General features: G+C 35.3%; 1 protein-coding gene across 8 annotated transcripts in view; it reads left to right on the top strand.

Annotated features, from left to right (window-relative positions):
* Ccdc85a (coiled-coil domain containing 85A) overlaps positions 1-24,329 on the top strand; it is a 201,551-nt gene that overhangs the window by 173,220 nt on the left and 4,002 nt on the right. For 2 of the 8 annotated variants that reach the window (XM_006514654.4, XM_006514657.4), the window contains exons 4-6: positions 14,505-14,639; positions 17,850-17,969; positions 21,063-21,161. The exons of 3 other annotated variants lie outside the window; for them this stretch is intronic. In XM_006514654.4, the coding sequence (XP_006514717.1) occupies positions 14,505-14,639; positions 17,850-17,969; positions 21,063-21,161 (354 nt within the window). The remainder of the gene's footprint in view (positions 1-14,504; positions 14,640-17,849; positions 17,970-21,062; positions 21,162-24,329) is intronic. 3 more of the 8 variants (NM_001346759.1, XM_006514656.4, NM_181577.5) reach the window with 3 other exon arrangements.

The following is a 24,329-nucleotide window of genomic DNA, read 5'->3' as shown; positions in this document are numbered from 1 at the left end:
TTTTCAAAGGTTATGGTCCATTTGAGTGGGACATTTTCAGATATCTATTTATAATAATGTAACTGAATTTCAGTGAGTGAGTGATTATATTAATTTTGTGCCCTGGTTATTCTTACATGCCTTTGAGAGACTGCTAAGAAAATAACATGAGGGCAGCTTATCTTTGAAATAGATATCACATGGGTGACAACTTTGAAAAATATGATTTTCTATACTGTGCTATAAAGACAAGTGAAACTCTAATTCCACATTTATCAATAAACAAGGAAATTACTTCTGGCTAAGGATGAGAGGTTGGAAGTCAATCTCCCATTTTTCCTTAAGTGAGGACATTTTATTGAAGAATAAGAAACTTGTAGACCTTGGTAGAAAGTAAGCAAATTCTGTACTTTTCAAGCCCTTCATATTGATATCTTCTTTTCCCATTATCTCTAATTATGTATGCTGATAAAAGACAGGTTGGCTATTTATACAGTATCTATTCATCAAGAATGTGCAGAGCACTTCAGGGAAAACAAAGGCTAGTTTACTGTCTGCAGCACAATTTATGTGCCATGGGACTGTGAGGAGAGTCTTTACCTACTTGTTGACATTGAGATATATTGACATTAGAAGAACTGTGATAGAAAGGGCTTTGAAAGATTGCGCGGAGTAATGTTCATGTTGTGTCCTATAATGCATCCAATTACCACTCATCAATTAAGATAAAAGAAAGCTTAAAAAGAGAGATGAGAGAAGCATATTGACAGTGTTTGGGTGGTGACCCAGTGACACTCTGAAATGTATGAGGGCTCTCTATGTCACTCAGCATTCTCAGAGTGCTTCTCAATCTCATTTGTTAGTCACCCTTCACAGCTACTATGGGGATCTAATTGATAGGACTCTCCACTCTCATTTGGGATCAAGTGCCGTGCTGAGAGTCAGCCATTCAGTGCCTTCTGAATCTCATTATTCTCTGGTCATTTCTACCTTGGACTAGAATAGTATTTTCTACTTTTTTAGAGAAGACACTTTTGAGCAACCTTAGAAAACCTGTTTCTACCAGTTAAGCTGTCTTCTAGGATAATGCTATGACAAAATTTCAAATTAAAACAAATATTAAAGTTGATTTCCTCATACCTTCACTTTCACTCTTTCTGGAAGTTTCTAAATCAACTTGTTCTAATATCTTGGCTTGCATCTTAAAGGTTACCTTTATTTAGGTTATACATAGTAGAAAATTAGTGGATTCTCTTTACTTTTGTGAGTGTAACAACAACAACAACAACAACAACAAAAACTCTTAATAGTCAGAAGCTAGAATGTCAATAGGTCATGGCAGATAGTCCACTCCATCTTTTACCTCAAAACATTTTGTTTTGTTTTTTTGTTTTTTAAAATAGGGTTTCTCTGTGTAACAACACTGGCTGTCCTGGAACTTGCTTTGTAGACTAGGCTGACTTCAAAGTCACAGATACCAGCTTTCCTGTGCTACCATGTCTGGCCATCTTTTACCCCTTGAATGTGTTTTGCATATCTCTTTTTTCAGGACACTTGTTTAGGCAATGGAGACATAATATTGAATAAGAAATCCAAGGTCTCTCTCTCTCTCATGCAGTTTACAGTTAAACAGGTGGGTTCTTTTTAAGACCTTAAATATGCAATATTTTCTGAAGCAAATAAAAGCAGTATTTAGAATTGGAGAGTGATGGGGACACATTAGTCAGAAAAAGCCTCTTTCTAAATTAGAAGTGACATGGAAGTGACCCTAGCAAAGAAAGTGAGGATAGCATGGAAATGGGGAGTCTAGAAAGCATGAAACTAAAGAGCTAGAGCATTAATGAAGCAGTAAGACATGACAAAGGAACAGGAATGCAAAGAATTCTGGTGTTGAGTGTATGGAACAGAGAGAATTCCACAGGCTCATCTGTGGAGTATGTTTGTTAAGGTCAAGGTTTAGAATTTGAGTGTGAGTTGGTAGAAAGCTACCAGAGGAATTGGGCTTGAAACAGAGTACCATTATTTACATCTTACAAGAGCAATTTTCAATATTTGATAGTGATCAGATTGTAAAAGTTCGAATTGGAGAGACACGGCATAGGGAACTCTTGAATGGGCTGTTTGTAGTCTGAGAGCTTAATGGTATCTTCAATTTAGTGGTGAAGTCATAATTTATTTTAATATTCCTTTTTTAATATTTATTTTGTGTAGCAGATATATATGTGCACATGTCCACATACCTCATTCCTGTGGAGGTCAGGAGGGGATGTCAAATACTCTGCAACTGGAGATCCAGGTGGTAGTAAGCTGTGTGAAATAGGTGCTGGAGACTACATTTGGGTAGGCTGAACTACTGTGCTATCTCTTCAGTGCCCTCACTGTATATTCTGAAATAGAGCTAACAATACTCAGAGCAAGATTAGAGGTGGCATAGAAGAAGAGGATGGATAGGGCTTTGAAGCTGGCCTTTGACTCCAGAATGAATCATGAACAAAGCCCATGTCACTTATATATACTATCATATCATCTGCAAAAAGTGATATTTTGAGTTCTTCCTTCCCAATTTGTATCCCCTTGACCTTATTTTGTTGTCGAATTGCTCTGGCTAGGACTTCAACTACTATGTTGAATAGGTAGGGAGAAAGTGGGCAGCCTTTCCTAGTCCCTGATTTTAGTGGGGTTGCTTCCAGCTTCTCACCATTTACTTTGATGTTGGCTACTGGTTTGCTGTAGATTGCTTTTATCATGTTTAGGTATGGGCCTCAAATTCCTGATCTTTCCAAGACTTTTATCATGAATGGGTGTTGGATTTTGTCAAATTCTTTCTCCACATCTAAGGAGATGATCATGGGTTTTTTGTCTTTGAGTTTGTTTATATAATGGATTACGTTGATGGATTTCCATATATTCAACCATCTCTGCATCCCTGGGATAATGCCTATTTGCTCATGATGGATGATTGTTTTGATGTGTTCTTGGATTTGGTTTTTGAGAATTTTATTGAGTATTTTTGCATCAATATCCATAAGGGAAATTGGTTTGAAGTTCTCTATCTTTGTTGGGTCTTTCTGTATTTAGGTATCAGAGTAATTGTAGCTTCATAGAATGAATTGAGTAGAGTACCTTCTGCTTCTATTTTGTGTAATAGTTTGTGAAGAACTGGAATTAGATCTTCTTTGAAGGTCTGATAGAATTCTGCACGAAACCCATCTGGTCCTGAGGTTTTTTTGGTTGGGATTTCTTTGGTTGGGGACTATTAATGACTGGTTCTATTTCTTTAGGGGATATAGGACTGTTTAGATCATTAATCTGATCCTGATTTAACTTTGGTACCTGGTATTGGTCTAGAAATTTGTCCATCCAGGTTTTCCAGTTTTGATGAGTATAGCCTTTCGTAGAAGGATCTGATGGTGTTTTGGATTTCTTCAGGATCTGTTGTTATGAAAAAAGTTCTGTATGATAATAATCAAGTCTCTGAAGAAAGAAATTGAAGATATCAGAAAATGGAAACATCTCCTATGGTCATGAATTGGCAGGATTAATATAGTCGAAATAGCTATCCTGCTGAAAGCAATCTCCAGATTCAATACAATCCCCATCAAAATTCCAACTCAATTCTTCACTGAGTTAGAAAGGGCAATTTGCAAATTCATCTGAAATAACAAAAAACCTAGGATAGCAAAAACTATTCTCAACAATAAAAGAATATCTGGTGGAATCACCATGCCTGACCTCAAGCTGTACTACAGAGCAGTTGTGATTAAAACTGCATGGTACTGGTACAACGACAGACAGGTAGATCAATAGAACAAAACAGAAAACCCAGAAATGGACCCACATGCCTATGATTACTTAATTTTTGACAAGGGAGCTAAAATCATCCAGTAGAAAAAAAGACAGCATTTTCAACAAATGTTGCTGGCACAACTGGCACTTATCATGTAGAAGAATGCAAATTGATCATTCTTATCTCCTCGTACAAAGTTCAAGTCTAAGTGGATCAAAGATCTCCACATAAAACCAGATACACTGAAATTTACAGAGGCAAATGTGGGGAAAAGCTTCAAAGATATGGGCAGAGGGGAACAATTCCTAAACAGAACAGCAATGTCCTGTGCTGTAAGATCAAGAATAGAAAAATGGGACCTCATAAAATTGCAAAGCTTCTGTAAGGCAAAAGTTACTGTCAATAAGACAAAAAGGCCAACAACAGATTTGGAAAGAATTTTTACCAACCCTAAACCTGATAGGGGACTAATATCCAATATATACAAAGAGCTCAAGAAGCTGAACTCCAGAAATAACCCCATTAAAAAATGGGATGCAGAGCTAAAAAAGAATTCTCAACTGAGGAATACTGAAGGGCTGAGAAGCAGTTGAAAACATGTTCAACATCCTTAATCATCAGGGAAATGCAAATCAAAACAACCTTGAGATTCTACCTGACACCAATAAGAATGGGCTAGGATCAAAAATTCAGGTGACACCAGATTCTGGCGAGGATGTGGAGAAAGAGGAACACTCCTCCATTGCTGGTGGGATTGCAAACTGGTACAACAACTCTGGAAATCAGTCTGGCTGTTCCTCAGAAAACTGGATATAGTACTACTGGAAGATCCAGTAATACCGCTCCTGGGAATATTCCCAGAAGATGTTCCAACTGGTAATAAGGACACATGCTCCACTATGTTCATAGCAGCCCTATTTATAATAGCCAGAAGCTGGAAAGAACCCAGATGTCCCTCAACAGAGGAATGGGTACAGAAAATGTGGTACATTTACACAACAGAGTACTACTCAGCTATTAAAAACAGTGAATTTATGAAATTTTTAGGTAAATGGATCTATCTGGAGGATATCATCCTGTGTCAGGTAACCCAATCACAAAAGAAGTCATTTGATCTGCACTTACTGATAAGTGGATATTAGCCCTGAAACCTAGAAAACCCAAGATACAATTTACAAAACACAAGAAAATCAAGAAGGAAGACCAAAGCATGGATACTTCATTCCTCTCTAGAATAGGGAACAAAATACCCATGGAAGAATTTACAGAGATAAAGTTTGGAGCTATGATGAAAGGGTGGACCATCCAGATACTGTCCCACCCAGTGGTCCATCCCATAATCAGCCACCAAACACAGACACTATTGCATATGCCAGCAAGATTTTGATGAAAGGACCCTGATATAGCTGTCTCTTGTGAGGCTATGCCAGTGCTTGGCAAATACAGAAGTGGATGTTCACAGTCATCTATAGGATGGAACACAGGGCCTCCAATGGAGGAGCTAGAGTATGTACCCAAGGAGCTGAAGGGGTCTGCCACCCTATAGGTGAAACATCAATATGATCTAATCAGTACCCCCCAGAACTTGTGTCTCTAGCTGCATATGTAGCAGAAGATGGCCTAGTCAGTCATCATTGGGAAGAGAGGTCCCTTGGTCTTGCAAACTTTATACGTCCCAGTACAGAGGAATGCCAGGGCCAAGAAGTGGGAGTGATTGGGTAGGGGAGCAGGGTGGGGGGAGGGTATAGGGAACTTTTAGGATAGCATTTGAAATGTAAATGAAGAAAATATATAATAAAAATTTAAAAATATAATTTGTTCACAAAAAAATTGTCATTTTAGATTACATTTAAATTGAGTAAATTTGCCAAGTATGAACCGTTTTTTTGGGTACCCACTCCGGGTCAATGAGAAAAAAGGAGAGAGGGAAAGATGATGAATTATACTAAAAAGTGTGACAGCCTCAGACTGAAATGTGACAAGAAAAAGCATGAGACCCAGAAAAGTGTCAATAGAGCACAAACACAGGCATAGAATTTTTACCAGGAGGTACATTGCTCCCTTAGAAAGATCACTGTGTTTGTTAGATCTCCTCTGCTGCTACATTTATAGATTAACCAACATAGTATGTATTCCACAGTGAGTACAGAGCCTACATCGAGTTTTATAAGACTTTGTATTAACATCAGCAATGTTTTGTTAAACTGCTGCAGCTGTAGGAGTCTATGTAGGAGAAGTCAATCACCCCAAAGATGTGCGTGCCAGCTCACACCTACCAGTCCGTAACAACATGCTCTGAATCTGGTACCCCAGGCCCCGAGACATTTCAAGCAGCATTATCTCCCCATAGGATTCTCTGAGTCTCTGAACTATATCAGAAGACAACACCTGTGTATCTCAGAGAAGAGTACAACTAACAAAGATTATTATGAAGTATAAATTATTGAGAACAACACCAACTACCTAGTTAATATGACTTAAAGTTTGGGACCAATGAGGTGGCTCATTAGGTAAAATACCTTTGCAAACTTAAAAGACCAGCTTTATCCCTGACACCCATGGTGGGAGTGGAAACTGACTCCATGAGATTTTCCTCTGTCCTCTCCAGGTGTGTGGTGGCATGTACATACCAACATTCATGCACACATATGTATATAATAGTAATAAGTTAAACATTTAAAAATAAAATGTGTTTTAGATGGCAAAAAAATTGTTTCTAAAGATGGTTGGAAATGTATATACAAGTGAAATAGTCAATCTAGCTAATAAATACAAATTTTATATAGTTATTTTTTGTGGCTATTTGTTTACTGTTAGCATTTTATACAATATCTTCTGCACTATTACTATATATTGTAGAATAGATCTCTTGATTTCTACTAATTGATACACTGTATTATTTGGCCAACATCTTCTTAACACTTCTTGCATTCAACTCTGGTAGCCAACCCATTTGCTTCACTACTACACAATCAACTCTTTAAGATTCCACATATCAAGAAGATATAACTATCTTTTTGTCATTGTTTGCCTGGCTTATTTCATTTAATATAATATAGTTTAGGCATATCTGTATTGTCAAAATTGATAGAATTTTATCCTCTGCATAGTTGAATGGTATTCATTTACATATGTGTGTATGCACACCTATTTTTATATGTACGTGTGGATGTCTCTGTTGTCAGGTTATTTAGATATCTTAGCTATTTCCAATATTATTGTACTGGAAGTTGAGGGACAGACATGTTTTCAATCTCATTCCTCTCTTTCTCTCTTTTTCTTTCTTTCTTTCTTTCTTTCTTTCTTTCTTTCTTTCTTTCTTTCTTTCTTTCTTTCTTTCTTCTTTCTTTTTCTTTCTTTCTTTTTGCCTGCCTGCCTGCCTGCCTTCCTTCCTTCCTTCCTTCCTTCCTTCCTTCCTTCCTTCCTTCCTTCCTTCCTTCCTTCCATTCGTTTTGGAAGCATGCTCTGCTGAATCACACTGTGGTTCTATTTTTCAGGTATCATATTGTTTGTTTTCTGTTGTAGTTGAGCTGGTTTGCTTTCCCACCAGTATATATCAGTTATAATTCCTATTAAACCCTTTCCAGAACGTGTTACCTGTTGTACTTTTAACAATTGCTTTTCTAAGTAGGTTTGGATGTTTGTCATTACATTTCCATAGTCTTTAGTGATATTAACAGTTTTTTCCATTTACCTGTTGGTTCATTCATTCTTTGTCTTCTTTTTGAGAAATGTCTAAATAAGTTGCATACAGTGACTCTCACCTGTAATCCTAGAACTCTGGAGCCTAAGATAGAAGGTTAGTTAGTAAGTTCCAAAAGAGCCTGGGCTGCAGAGGAGAGAGTAATTCTATTTGAAAGAAAAAAGTGTATATGAATTTCTGGCCCTCTTTCTAACTAAGTTACTTGGTTTTATGTTATTGACTTGCTTGAATCCCTTACATATTTTAGACACTCATTGTCTATGTATTAAGAAAGGAGGTATTTACATATAATAATAGTTTGTATTGGACTTTTAATATTTTGACTGATAGCATTTTGGTAGTTCTAACACATAGTAGGAACCCAGTGATTAGAAACAGTTATCAGTAAGAGCAGCCTTCCATTCATCTCCTTGTCTACTGGGGAGACATGTGTAAACAGACTAAATGTCCTAACTATTTGCAAAGCAAATACTCATCACTGAAATGTGTGTCCAGATTTCTTTTGATTTCTCACTGAAAGCTGTAGAATATGTTGGTCAGGAACATTATATTGTTTTATGTGTCAGAGTATTTCCTTCTATTTCCTGACAAGTTTTTTTTTTCCTTTTCTAATGGATATGCTTAAAGTATAGTCTATTGTGTTTGCATTGTATAATAAGGAAGCTCTGTTTTGCTACATAAGTACCATAAAACCCTACCAATTTAATTTGATACATCTGTTTTTAAGGAACTACAGCTTGTTATGTCTCTCTTTATGGGGCTCTGTCCTTTGGAACATTGCCTTTTGCCTCCCCATGTAGTGTATATTTTTGTATAGTATTTATACTGTAGGACATTAAGGCCACTTTTAATTTGAATCCATTTCTTAGAGTAATTTCCTGTTTGTGGATATATGTTATTTAGACTCCTTGAGGACTGAAGAATATATACTTTATTTTCAAACTCTAAATTTTTAATTTTATTTCAAACTCTAAATATTTTTTACATGCAGCATCTGCTATGGTAGTTGTATTTGTTACTTATAGCTGCAAAGTTAAAATGCCACGATCAAACAGTTTAGAGAAGGAAGTGTCTATTTAAGCTGTGGTTACAGAGAGAGAGAGAGAGAGAGAAAGAGAGAGAGAGAAAGAGAGAGAGAGAGAGAGAGAGAGAGAGAGAGAGAGAGAGAGAGAGAGAGAGAGAGAGAGAAAGAGAGAGATCCATAATGGTGGGGAGAGAAGATAGCAAGTAGTTGGAGCAGGAAGCTGAGAGGGAGATCACATCTTCTCATACTGAGCACAAACTGGAAATGGAATACACTCTCGAAGTCCCAGAGGGCCACAGACACCTCCTAAAACTTCTACAACATCTCCAGAGTGATCAAATAAATATTGCTTCATAGTTTTCCTCCATGATCTCTTTCTTTAAAGCAAGGTTGTTTAGCAATTATACAAGGCAGCATTCTTCTTTGTTCTGATGGAGATGAAACTCTGAGTTACAGTATGACTAGCTATATTCTAGGCATCTGTGACCTCAGTGGTCATAGATACTGCTTAGTTTAGAGAGTAAAATGCCTAGATAATTTTTTTTTTTTGTCAAAAAGTGTCTCCCTAGGTAATAAGTTTGTCCTCAGTTGAGAAATATTTCTATATATAAAAACATGTGAAAGTAAACTGACACATTATAAAATGTGTTGACAACTGAACCAAAACCATTCCTGCTAATGAGAGTAAACAGAGAGCAGTTGTATGGGATCATAGTGTTCTGAGAGAATGTTTTCATGTCAACTCTCAAATCCAATGAATGAAATCCATATCATTTTATCACCAATACCTATAATTTGTAAATGAGGAATCTGAGGCCCAGAGAGATCACATAGCTTCATTAAAGTCATGCAGCTCCTAAATGCCATTTAAAGCTCATAATTCAAACCTACTGTGTTTTCAATAAAAATTCATTAGAATATATGTTCTAGTATATAAATATTATATATTAGGATATAAAATGTTTGAATGAATAAAGTTAAAATCTTTATAAGTATTAGAGTATTTTCATTAATTCTTTGAGAATTATATGTATATATGTATATATACACACAAATATACAATTTAATTTGATTAATATTTGCTTTCTGCTCCTCCCTCATTTTAACTTTTCTGAAATCCCCTTATTATACTCCGTGCTAAATTCCATTTTTGTTGTTATTTTTGTTAGTAACCCATTGCATTTAATTAATTCTGCCCATATATACATTGGTGTAGGGTAATCCACTGGAGAATGGTCAATCTAAAAGGTACCACACTCCTAAAGAAAACTGGTTATCCCTATTAGATTAGCCATCAACTGTCAGTAGCCTGGGACAGAGGCTCCTGACCCTCTCCCTCCTCATTACTAGAATGTTTATCCAAGTTCTGTGCAGGCAACCATAGCTGCAATGAGTTTGTCCTGTCCAGAAGAAAGTGTTTCACCCTAGTCCTCCTGACTTCTGGATCTAATAGTCTCTTCACCCCTTCTTCCAACATTTCCCTTAGCCTGGAAGGAAAGAGGTAGAGTAGAGATGTTTAATTTATAGCTAAACATTTCCCAGATAATTATTTTCTGCTCTTTCATGACTTATGAGCTTCTATGTTAATATCCTCCACTGCACAATAAAGCTTCTTCTCTGAAGAGAACTGAGGGCTGCACTAATCCATAAGTATGAACGCAGTTGGGCATTCATAGAGAAAATTGACGCTATGTCCATTTTGAAAAATAATGGTAGTAGGTTCAGCCCTGGGACCTGTGCCAGATTTACAGTACCAGGCATGTGTTTTTCTTGTGTGGATTGGGCCCTAAATCCAACTGGGATGTGATTGATTACCCCCTAACAGTCCAGCCACTGTTGAATCCATGTGCTAACTTGTCAAACTGGTCATTCTTACAGTGTTCTTATCTCAGCACTACTGTTGATGACTTTCCTCTTCCAGCAGACTAAGTAGCACCTTCTGGTACCAAGACAGTTAGCCTTAAAAGTATTCCTGGTTATTATTACCAGCTTGGTTTTTCCATGTTTTGTCACTAAACTGATCTTTAGCTGTCAACAACAGTGTGTTACTATCAAGTTCTGGTGGGCAGCTAAGAGCAGTGACAATAGTCTCTATTGTTGTGAGGGGTCTAAACTCCCTGGCCAACTTCTGGTAGGGAGGTATATAAAATTTATAAATAACTTTTTGATGTATTTTAAAGGTAATTTTAGATTTTATTTGAATATCATTTTAGATTTTATTTGAATATCATAGGTGTATATCATTGCCTATCTATGCAATGAAATCTTCTGAATAGTCTGCCAAAATGATCTTCAACATCTTGTATTTAATCTACACTTCTCTTTGTGTGCAGCAGAAGTTTTGCAATTCTTAAAAGTGGAGATTATACAAAGAATCAAATTATTCTTTTTAAAGTAATTTGAATAAAATTCAATAAGGTTAAGCAAAGATTCAATTTTTTAATTCATTTGTTAGTCTGTTTTCAATAATAAATCTGGTGTGTCCATATTGAAGAATTCCATAGTAGAATATAAAACTCAGGAAACATTATCAATATTTAATTGCATTTTCCCTAGTTATTAGGAAGAAATTTGTGTATGCTTTATTTTTAGGCAATATTTCTATACTGTAGAGACTACAAATCAAATTTTGAATAATCATCTTTTTAAATTATGTTTCACCTAAGAGAATGATAGATATTTTTACTTGATTTTGTGACTTTTGCAAGGATTAACAATATGTATTGACTCAAATTTGAGAAAAAAATCATGATTGAGTGAAATTGTTTTTGCAAAATTGGCTTTTGATTTATTAATATACATATATAATGCATTAAGAAATACTAAGAAAAGAGATACTATTATATCTTAGAAGACCCTGTATATTCAGATAATTACAGCTATTCACTAAAAGGGTCCTGATTAAAAGTTAAGTGCCCTCATATGATGATTGAAAGTTGAATTTGTGTTTAAATACAGAGGAGTTTGAAGAGTTACTAAAATTCAGACCTCTCAAATCCAGAGATTGTAGGTGCTGACTCTAGCACAACACCTGTGTACAGGATTTGAGAATGGTTCTTGTTTCTGTTTCCTTTCTATGTTGGTGAAGCAGATGTCTATAGATCAGACTGACTCAGAAGGGATAAGATACCCTTAGCTTAAATAGCAGCAACTTCATGTTTTCTAATCCGTTATTCCTAAGATTTTCAGTGAGTCATTATTAATGGATGTGTCTATTAATCTTTCAAGGGGAAACTTTACTTTATCCGTAGTTTTGGGGATGCCTTGTCTTACATAAGTTTATCTTAAACAGTCCCCTTTGCTTTTCCCTCAGGTCTTAATTTTTACTTCTCCCATCTTACAGATTTCTAACATTTCTATGGTCCTTTCAGAAATTTCTAAAGTTTGAGAAAATAAAACCAAAGTCATTATTGTACAGTTCTTTCATCTATCTTCTTTCCTGCTTCAAAGTATAAAGGTTTTTCTTATTGATTCACGATGTCAAGCTATGCATAGAAATTATATTAAAGAATATGTAGAAAATCAATAATTTTTAACTTTCAAAAATCATTTCAATGTAATGGCAGCGAGGTTATTGGAATAATGGGGCAGTTGATGAATAGGATTGGATTTCCCATGTTTCTGGAAATATTGCAAAAGTAGAGATACTGAAGATTTCTTCTACTTTATGAAGTTGTCTTGAGAAAATTTCACTGGAGATAATGAGAGAGCTGCCAAAAGCTAAGCTTTGTCATTAGAGTGAATGAAGACCAAAAACTGAGATTTGCCATTAGAGTGAGTGAAGGCCAAAAGCTGAGATTTGTCATTAGAGTGAATGAAGGTCAAAAGCTGAGATTTGTCATTAGAGGGAATGAAGGTCAAAAGACAAGTTTTGTCTCAGAATGCATTTTAAATGTACCTAAATTCTCAAACAAGTGCTGACATATGTTAGCAAATCAAGAATCCTGATTCTTCAGAGGCATGGTTTTTCTTTAAAATAGTTATATCATCAAATAGTTTATTCTAAAACCAAGAGGTTCTTGTATATTACTCCCATTTATGGGCTTGGTGATACTGTACAAACATATTTGATGCACTTGACAAAGAATCTTTTTATAAGACTTAAGTGTGCAGCCTCTTTATGTAGCATGAGCATCCCCACAGTGGGAAAATATTGTTCATTATATTTGTACTTTCTGAATGGCTCTTCATTCTTATAGACTTCTCAAGTGGAGATCCTATTGTAGGTTTCATGGGTGAGGTAATAAGTTTTACTACACCAGTCAGGTATTGAGGTTTAGCCCTACATGTGACAGGAGAATGAAAATGGTTTTAATCTTGTATGACTGACTTACCTAACTGGATCTGAAAATTTAAAGTCTGGGAGATGCTGAAGTCTTGGAAATCATCAAATCCAGATGACTTGTAAAAGTAACTATAACATTTGCATTTCTAATTAACAATTCTCTCAGAAATAGGATTGGTTAGTGTGGGGAGCTAGTAAACTTAAAGCCATCAACCATTTTATAAATTGTTGATTATAATAATTTTGATGATTTGGTCACAGGAAATAATGTACTAAAGGATGATTTCACCTCAGTGTTACATGATGATGTGACATGATGATACTGACTCTAGCACAGATACACAATTTTCTGGTGTATATGAAGAGCAGAGTGTGTAAGAAATGGTAGGCATTTCAGTGCTGACTTCACAGTGAGCACAGTCGACTGCTGTAACCAGTTGCTACCTCTGACTTAAGACCGTGCTCTATTTTCTCTGTTGTTTTACCCCTAAAATCACTGTGAAAATGACACCAAAACACCAACTTCTAGGAAACATACTTATGAGAACAGAATCTGTTTTAAAAATATCCTTACTTTTGAGATTATAATATAATCAAATCATTTCCCTTCTTTTCTGTTCAAGCCCTGTCATAACCTTCCTTGTTTTAATTTAAAGCCATGGTCTCCTTTTTTATTAGTTGTTGTTTTATGCATATGTGTATATACAGTTATGTTCCTAAATATAACATACTCAATCTGAATGTTACTCGTAATATATGTTTTCAGGTCTACCCATTTGGTATTGGATAACAGTTGGAATTCTAGTAGACAGGCCTAATAGACAGTGTCTAGTAGATTGTGAATAGGGAAGACTCAAACTTCATCCAGGAAAAAGAGAACTAAAGTATTTTATTCTCAGTTTTGATCTCTCAGAAATAACAGGCACATTTTCACACTGGGATTATTGGCCATTGTGTGGGAGTGTGTGATATTTTGTTTGGTTCTTTTGTTTTGGGACATAGTAGCCTTAGGAATAAAAATGATACCTTATTCAAATAAGTTTATTTTGCTTCTCATATTTTAATAGCATTAAACAGATAGGTTATAGTACAAAGCTAAAGTTTCAGGGAAATTACTTTTGGAATTTTCTTTTTTATTCATTTATATTATCTCTACTACCAATGAGTATAGAAATTTGAACACTGAGTAAATTATTAAAAATAGAGTATAAAAGTCATTTTAATGTGATGATAATCTCTTAGGAGTTTATAATTTTTGTAATGCAATCATTTTGTTGAGAATTTGATATATTATCATTTAAATCTTCAACTTGGTTCCTCTAGGAAAAGTACCTACTGCTTCAAATTATATTACTAATTATTTATGTTAAATTTAGATATTCCACAGTTTATATATCTGGGAGATCTGTGATAATTTAGTCCCTAATAGGTAAAATCCATGAAATGACATCATGCATCTTGAAGTGTTTATCTTTAATTTCCCTTTTAACATCTCATTTTGGTAGCTTGATGGTACAGTTATTATTATGTAAGAGACATCACTGTGAGTTCCCACATAGACTTCTGACTGTTATTTTGGATTTTCTCCTAACTACAGGTGCATGTTATAGCTTGCCATTGTGGTCATTGTGGTTCATCTCATTAAGCTTCTTATTCTGTCTGCTTTCTTGAGTCTTGGGAAACAGTATATTTCTGAGTGATTGTACCATATTGTTCCAAATATAAGGCTACCCAGAATAGAAGTCAACCTCCAACTAGAAACAGCTCAAATATGGAGAAAGGCTGGGGGCCCAGAGCCCGGCGGGTCTTGCAGTGGTGGCAAGGGTGCCGAGGAATAGGACGATGCCTGCCATCTCTCCCGGTGAGTGAAGATGAGCCAGCTGTCTGCATTTGCTTGTATATAACCAGATAGCCTCTGTTGCTAGAGGACATACTATAGTTGGGAGGGGGGCGTAAATTCTAAGTCTGTGTACATGGAGGAAGGGGGTGGGAGGGCAATCGTGGACTGGAATCATTTACCTCTTACTAGTTGTTTTAGTTTATTCTGACCTACATTTCAAGTTTGAGGAAGCCTAACTACAGAAGAGGGCCAAAGTACCCTCAGGAAAAGTGTAAAGTCCAGGTGCATCAGGGTAGCCTAGAAATATATCCCTTACCCACTGACAGATGTCTGGATTTTTTTTGTGTATCATATGTATTTGCAGTTGTTGTTGAACACAAACAACTCAAGATGGGAATCATAGTTCCAATTTTATAAAGGTTTTCTATGATTAAATTCCTTGTCTTCTGAGCCAGCCTAGTATAATTTAAATGAAAGGCCTTAATCTTAGAAACAAGCTCTGAGAAACATTTAATATTATTTGGTATACCGAATTCTACTCAGTAACACATCAAAAACTAGTTTAGTCAAAATGGATAAGTCAACTGAGTGTACATACTGAATGAACCTAGGTACTTCTCCAAATACCCTCATAAGCATTTAGAAAGCTGAACTTCTAATGTGTTACATGAGGCAGGGTGTGATGCTGGATTCTATTGTTACAATCCAGAAAGCTATTTAGCATATTTGGTGTTAAATTTTACCAAGAATTTGGTTACTTTTGATCCTCCCAAAATATTATATATGAATCTATCTATCTATCTATCTATCTATCTATCTATCTATCTATCTATCTATCATCTATCTATCTAATATTTGGGAGAGAAGACCGAGAGAGTGATAAAGGCAGAGGAAGAGTGAGTGAGAGAGAGAGTGTGTATGTTGGTTGTGTGTATGTGTGTCTGAGGGAGGGATGGAGAGGGAGAGGGAAAGAGAGAGGGAGAGGGAGAGGGAAAGGGAGGGAGAGAGAGAGAGAGAGAGAGAGAAAGAGAGAATTCATCTTCATCTTTCTGGTTGATAGCTAGTCTATGGATCTCAAAACTAATTTAAAGTCAAGGTTTTGAAATATACATTATTCCCTAATCAGTACTCCAAGTGAGACCTTATTAATATCATTTTAAAAGAAACTAATAAAAGCATTTACTTATTTCTTAGTAGCTATGATCAGCACAGGAATCTTCCTATGTTTAAACAATGCCAGTTGACTCAGGTCATTAGGTTCAAAGAAAGTTTAATGTTGAATTTAAAATCTTGGTCAATCCAAAATGTTTTTAAAAGTAGAGGTTTCCTGTCCAAGAAAATCATGCTATTACTGATGTGTCTGCCTTTTAGTTAAACATGTGAAGAGAAGATTTAGAGATAAACTTTTCATAAAAGGGGCCTTGAGGAAAGAAATGTCAGGATAATCACCCACAACAGGAGTGTTTATGGTTTTGTGTGTTGCATCACCTAACAGAAGGAAAAATGGCACAGTAATGCACTGTTTTAAATAGAGGTGAACTGAATACATAACCCCCACCTGCAGCAAGCTTTCCTGAAGGAGGTCCTAGCATAGTACCAGCAGGGGAGATAGCTGCAGAGGAACAGTGTCACTCATGGAAGAAGTTTCCTTGTCACTTATCTTTTTGTAATTATTTAATCTAAAGATAAAAACTGTATAAAATTTATAGGCTGCAAAGGTCTGTTTTCCAACTCTCATTAAATTGCAGACTGTTCCCTTGTTATTATTCATATTAGTTTTATTAGGCCTGATTTAACTTACAAACTAAGAAAAAGCAAACTTAATCATTGAATTTTCAAGTGGATTTGGGGGATTTATATTTGCTAGGCTATTTCATCTCCTACTTTTAATGTTGACTTTGTAGCAATCAAGGAAAGAAGCTAAAGACTATAAGAATATCTCATTGGATTGCTTCCTCTTGCTAGTGGTTAATTCAGGCGGCAAGCAAGAGGTGTTAGATTGCACAGTTCTTGTAACATAATACATCTTTCTTTTATAGGCTTGCCAGGAGGAAACCATAGTCTTGAAGGCTATAAAAAGAAACAGCAGCAAAAGAAGTTGCATAATATTCCAAATGTTAGGGGTTGTTAAATTCAGTGTGAATAACATTGGGTGTATACAGCCATATAAATGATCTCTAGTAATTGCTGCTAGGAGGGGCAACCTCCCTTCCCTAAAAGTATACACTATTGACGATCTCCTGTAACTGTTGTAACTGAATGTCCCAAAATATCATTATCTCTCCTTTTATGAATTCTAATGCCTGCTACTCAGATTATGTTAATAGCACTGATCAAGTAGATTACTGATGACTATTTGATATGACCAAATCTGTAGTTTTGCTGATGGGCAGAAATTAAAATTCCTCAGGTTTCTTCAGAATGAAATATTCTACAAAATCCAGCCTTGGAAAATCCCTCTTGCTACTTTCCTAAGAGACAATTGTGGCTCCCTTTTCTCTATAGGTCCATTAGTCTTTCCTCAATCAATATTCAGAAAAACTGCAGATACCTGAGATGACTGTGGCAAGCACAGGTGTTAACTATTTCTCACCTACTGACCTGAAGAATCATTGATTAACAAATATGTAGATCATATCTATTTTGGTTTTCATTTTAAAGGAGGTTAATGAATGAATACTGCTCAAGGAAATGTGAATTTAGTTATAATATCTTTTTTAAAATGTTCCATTATTATAGGTACTAAACCTAACAAAGGTTTTTTGTTTTGTCTTGTTTTGTTTTTAATAAGAGACACCATTTCTCCAATGCAACAGTGTGATGTGTTAGTGTTTTTCTAAGACATTTGACCTGCTGAGTAAACATGTTTAACCAGCTGCAGAATGACTCATGAATTCATTGCTCTTCAGGTCTTTAGGTTTCAAAAATTATTCCTGAAATGTTCTCAGTGGCCATTTCTTGGGGGCATTGTACTCTTTAGTAAATTGGCGACGGAATCCAGGCATTTATGGCAATAGCTCTTGTTTTCTTATTGCTTAAGTAGCAAGTGTATACCTGTGAATAGATTGAGACTGGCTTAAGACAGGCTAAGAAAATTGAGGGGGCAATAGTAGAAAAAAGTTAGACAAAATGGATATTGTTCATTTGATGGTGGGATTGAATGTTTAATGGCACCTATATAGGTATGAACGACTTTTGTTTTAATAACAAAGTTGTTGATTTTCTACTAAGGGTTCTTTTAGGTTGTCATCAGGGGCTGATGGGAATAACAGTTCACTCAACTCTCCAGCTAGCTTCAGTGGACATACCACACCTTCTCAGCAGCCTGAACCTGTGGTACATTCTCTTAAGGTAACCATTTTTCCGGAACCTCGGTCGTGTCGTGGTCTGTTTGCTGTAGTCTGAAGTTCTCAGTCTTGCTATAACCATACATACTTTATTTTTAACCCCTTTGCTGGTATAACTTTTTAATCTCTGATTTTAATTTGTGAACTAACACTGGGCTTGAGTGTTTAAGGTCCAATATCTATTTTTGTTACTTTGTTTGAGTACTGTGATTCATTTCTCTATCTGCATTGATTAAAGTGTGCTGTGCATGCATGCCCATGTGAAAGATGTTACAGCTTTTATACGTGAAATGTTATTGGGTAGATGTCCCCAATGTACAGCACTAGTAAGATTATCAAAGTAAGAAACGCTATTGAAGTTATTACATGATTATTCAGTGAGTAATGAAATAAACTCCAATCTACTTTGTCTTCTACTTAAGTCTTCAAATTGCAGTTAGTGTTTCTCTATAGGCATAGTAGAAAAAAAAATGGTCTCTAGTTTTGGCTTTTACTTAAGATTTTATGGTGACATGATGAAATTCTAGGCAAAAATGCATTATTGCATTATCTAATGATATTTCTAGTAAATAAAATTAATAAGTATTATAGGTAAAATTAGTAATAAATACTTTAAATGTTTATCTAAAAGTAAAAACTGATAATTTATACAGGCTATAAAAATAACCTTAAAACCTGAAATAATCTCTAAGAATGAAATACTGTTCTTTAGATAGGTTTATGATTTGAAGAGTGTTTTATCAACCCTTTCTGAGCCATAACGCAAGTAGAGGACTCAAGGTCAACTTTGGCATATAAGTTTTGTGACTTAAATTATTTCACTTTCTAACTTACTGTCAGACTGAAGATACCCATTTTGGCGTGCACCATATTGTCTAAAGTGTTCATGGTATGCAGATGTACTTATGAGAACCTCACGGAAACACTTTGATTTTTCTGATTTAATTTGAACAGGAGATTAACTTTCAGTTTAGTTTACTCTTGCTAATAGAAAAATGAACTTGCATTCTTTAAACATGTACTGAAGATGAGAACAGTCAAGGGAGCCATGCTGTTGGCCATTGGCAGTGTACTTGATCTTCCCTATATTAGTAAAATATGTAACCAGCAACTGAGAGGAGTTGGTGTAAAGCTACAGTAAGCATTCAGGGAATGGTCCTGTCTCTGGCAGGTGCTGGCTCATTTAGTCATAAGTACTTTTCATCTCTGAAGTAGTATTTGGTTGACCTTTAGCATGAGTCAGGCACTGACCTTCTGAAAGCATTCTAGAATTGGAAAAGAATCCATAGATCAGCTTCAATTTTGTAATAGCTTAGCTTTTGCACAAAATCTGAAAGCACCACCTTGCCTTACTACTCAAACTATTTGAAAGCCATTTCACCCTACTGCTTTGTTGAATGTCAAATGTGACATTGAATCCAATGCACATAATGGGCCACAGGGAAAATTTCTAATTTCTCAGTTCAGCTCTGAACATAGCCTCAAAGTACAGTATGGTCAGAAAGAGACCTTTGGTTTTCTATGAAAATTTTCTCTAATTTCCATGAAAAATGTTGTCTCAGGAGAAGTGGAGTATGTGTTATCAGGAGAGAACATTAGTTTCCTTGGTGGGCAGGTGATGAGACTTCAGCAGGCAGACATCTTTACAAGTTCTAAAATATCAAATGTGCTTGCTACTGGGACGTCCTGAGTCAGGAGAATTATGCACAACAAACGTTTTTCATATGGTGGCCAGATTATGTGGCCAGAGAAAAATGGTTCTGTTTCTCCCTTTTGATGCATTTGAAAATAAAAACCAAGATTTTGTTTAATTTAATGCTTTAATGAATGCTGGGCTTGCTTTGCTTTATGGGGAAAATGTAAATCAGCAGAGAAACTGGTCTGTTTCAATGATACCATATTTTTCTGGCTCCAAAATTCATGGTTGCTATGAATTGAAACTTAATTTAGTAGATATTAACTGATTTGGACTAGACAGTGTTCTGAGGTGCATTACAAATCAAATTTGTAGGCAGACATTCAAGAATGTCTTAAAATTTTCAATGACTTAATAGTCAGCATTTTTTTCTCACTATGTAAAGAATGGTTATGAAGCTAGCTAGTATCAAGGCTTTAAAGAAAAAATTGGTTATGGTAATAATGAGGATACGTTTTTTAAATAAGACTATTAAACTTAGTCTGTGATTATGAACTTGAAATGGAGACCCTAACTATTCATTGGTGCTAATTATTGGGACACACCCTTACAGGTTGACTCCCTGACTATGGCAACAATAGAACAAGCTATTTAGTAAGTCACAATTTAGTGTGGATACTCAAGATAAGAATTTGGTTTTATGATACATCAGTGCTTTGGCTTTCAAACCACTACAACAGTGATAAATAGCACCCTTCTGTTCTACAGACTGTTACTACAAAAAAGTTCACATTTCAAAAGTAATAAAAATATTTAACTAATTTTGGGACAATTTAGAAAAGGAGAAACATAGGTCAATAAACTTGTCTAAAAAACAATTAAACACACTTTGCTCAAATGAAAAATATTTGAAGTGTTGTTTGAATATTTTCATTTTAAGGTTCTGTATTCTTTTCAAGATCCATCCCCACATCTGTTTTTTAGGCTAGTCAAGGTGAGAACTGTGAACTCAGAAGTCCCCATTTGCATACTTCACAGGCTTATTCTTCCGTAACCATCCTTTATGTAGGCCTTGTATACATAGCACTCAGACCATTTGGAATATAATAAATTATATTCACTGTTGTATTGGACCAGGAATTATTGATTGTATTCAAAATGGTTCACAATATTAAATATTTTAATGACCAAGTTAGCTGTTTCCAATTATTTTAGACATTAGTGAATTATTGAGTATTAGTGATATAATAGATTGCTTTGAATGAAAAAAAATTAATGTAATTCCTTCCAGGATTCAGAACAACTAGCTACTTAAAAAGATTTTGCCATATATGAATCCATTCTGATATGCAAACATGGAGAAATCTTAAGATTTGAAAAAGTGGAGGTCCTTGATGGTATTATCATAAACTAACAGATTTTTCCCATGTGAAATTTGCTTTTCTTTTTCAACGAATCCAGGTCTTGGATGTTGAGGAAACTATAGATCGTCAGCAGGGTAAAGAGTATGGCCATGACCTTAGTGAGACAGAAAAAGCTGTAGTCAGAGAAATGTGCAATGTAAGTTTGATGTGCTTTGCTGTGCATTCTGTGTTGGAAGCCTCATCGCAGCTTAGTGATTCTTTTAAGAATGTCTACTTTGAAATTGAAGACCAAATAGCTTTACATTTTTTTCATGAAAATAAAACAATTGTCCTTGTTTTTATTTTCAGTTTGTTTTATTACAAAGATATTCTCCTAGTAATGCTAAAACCCACCAGTCAGAGGGATTGGTGATATAGTTAGTGGTTGCCTGCTACATGAAAAGCCCTGGATGTGATCAGAAATGATCAGACAGTTCTGCATTCCAGAAAGACATATAAACATTTTTAAATATTGAATTTAAGACATTATACAAAGAATGAAAACTTACAATGAACAATCTCAGATATCCATTACTTTGCTACCTAATATTTGCATGGTACACCATTATATCATACTAAATATTGTCTTTACTTTTCATGAGACAACTCAAACTTAGACATTGCATAGATAGGTGTACCAATGGTATAGATGAATAGAAATCTATCCTGGAAATCAGATAAATCAGTTAAAAACATATAAATGTGATTATTGATTGACAAATTATTTAATCAAGAAAACAGCCATGCCACTTTAAAGAACTAAATGAATAAAGATGGAGCAGTGCATTTGTTAAATCCAAGAAGTCATGGCTAGGCCCTAGTTTTAATTGAATTTGTATTGTTATATTGTGTTTTCATCTCATATTTTATGTTTATATCACAGAATGGAAAACTTGTATAGGAATTCCCTTTATCTTTATATTTATCAATCCTGTATATTCTCAGACCTATGATTCACCATTTCAAGATGTTTCTGGAATCCAGTAAATGATCTTTAAGTCCCATGGGCATTTTATATATGCTGGGGTGATAATTTCCAAACCTCTGGCTTACATGTGTTGTGGCTGCTCTTATTTTGCAGTTCTTTCCAAGCACCTTTCATTGCTAAACGTCTGTTCTTTGATTTTAATTGGTCATGGTTTTACATATCATTTTCTTCATGCACTAATGTCTACTCATTGTAGCTTTTCAACATGCATTTAAGATCTTTCTATTTGATTACTTACATTAGATAAGTGCATAGTTTTGATTTATAAGCCTAAGATTCCTGTTGCTTCTAATCTATTGTCTATCAAAACAAATAAAATTCAAAAAAAAAAAAAAAAAGGCGGGTGGTGGTGGCGGCATACGCCTTTAATGCCAGCTTGGGAAGCAGAGGCAGGCAGATTTGTGAGATGGAGGCCAGCCTGGTCTACAAAGTGAGTTCCAGGACAGCCAGGGATATACTGACAAACCCTGTCTCGAAAGAACAACAACAACAAAAACAAAATTCAGTTGATATGAACTATAGTACTGGGAGAGAAATAGGGAGTCATCCTCTGGAGCTTGCCTAGGAATGTGTGGAACTCTTTAATTGGATTTATGCCTTTAACATCAGTTACAGGTGACTTGGATGTGACACCTTAGTCAAAACAATCAGCCTTCAGTGCATGTTTGAAGGAACTAAGACCCAGAAATGAAGTTATGTGCTCAAACTCATTAGTGAAGTCAACATATTAATCAGGTTTCCTTTGAAGACCAGATATTCCTACCTTTAATCATAATGAAGAAAAGCACTGTGCCTTATAGATAATACATTTTTATTATTTTATTTTGCTTAATACAAGATTGGCTTTTGCCCTCATGCCCCTTCCCTTCTCTTCCTTCCTTCTGAAAAAATTTCTGAATATGCCTTGGGGATCACCGTTAATTTTTTGTTGATCTTTTTGTTTGTTTTAGAAGGATACTATATTCTTGTGGTCTTTTAACTATACAAGAAGGCAACCCTAAGCCCACCCTTCTTATTTCTTCTTAAATTTCCTATAGGGTATCTTTTTTTTCTGTCAATGTTTGGTTTTGATCCCCATAATTTAAAAGGAAAATGGAAACCAAACCTTAGTACTTAGTTTTAAAATTCATTTGGAAATTACATAAAATAGTACCTGTGGCACCATTATAAACTATGCAACCATCAAAAGTACACAGGAAAGACTGGAGAATAAATTCAAGAAGACATTGCAGGGTGGAGAGTAAGAAAGCAGATTATAAGGCAATTATAAATAATTTTCCTGGAAGGTAACAAAGATTAAAAATATTCCTTATTTGGATATCTATAAACTTTTATAATGTTACAGAGTTATATGTGGCATGATAAGCTTCATAAGGCTCTGCAAGAACTCAAGGTAATGAACATTTTGTCAGTTTCTGATATTCCTCCAGGATATAAGCAGGTAACATCAACTTACCAAAAAGACTGTTATCCATAGACTGTCACATTGCTTAATGAATGGTTTGTTGGTTCTCTTCTAAGGATGAATATATCGCCCTCTGAGAATCATAAACACCATTTTTAGTTCCCTTGTCATTTAAGGTTTTTCTGAAATCTCCAAGTGACAGTTGGAATACTTGATGATCTCAATCACACTCTTGTGCATAGATTTCTGCTTTTTATTTATATATTATCCCTAGTGTCATTGCTTTTGTTCAGAGTTCTGACTTCAGCAGGAGTTTCCTTTTCCCTCACTGTAATATTGGGAATGGCCCCTTGTGTTCCACAATTCAGTAGCTGATCACGAGTTCCACTGTTTAATTACAATAACCAGGTTTTTTTAAATAGCCGCAGTTATTCTATGGTCTTCAGATATATCCTTTGCTTCAAAACCAGACATTAATAGCATTCTTGGTAGAACTGGTTATATCTGTGGGCAAGAAATGGGAAACACATGGTATCATTTGAGACTTTCTTGACTTCTTGTATAGAGCTGAAGCTATCCATTGCTATAAAATTCCATTCCTGGTATTTAAAGGACATAACTAAAATTCCATTTGAGTGTAATAGGATATTGCCCATGTAGTGGTGATGTCTTAGTTTCATTGTCTTGGAAATGAAGAAAAGCAGGGCTGTCTTTGAATCATTGTAAATGGTAGTCCACGTCCCTGGAGAATTTACTTCTCACTAAACGCAAAATAAAAAGAAATAGTCTCTCAATTACTAATGAACAAACTGTTTTTGTGTTCATGTTAGAACACTGTTTTGTGAAATTCATCAGTCTAACAATGTCCTCATAGTGAATAGTCTAGGGCAGTTAGGTGGTTCTACTGCGTATAGACATGCATGTATTTATTC

Source organism: Mus musculus, chromosome 11 (assembly GCF_000001635.26).
Source record: "Mus musculus strain C57BL/6J chromosome 11, GRCm38.p6 C57BL/6J".
Classification (NCBI taxonomy): Eukaryota; Metazoa; Chordata; class Mammalia; order Rodentia; family Muridae; genus Mus; species Mus musculus.
This window is presented reverse-complemented; position numbering and strand designations above follow the sequence as displayed.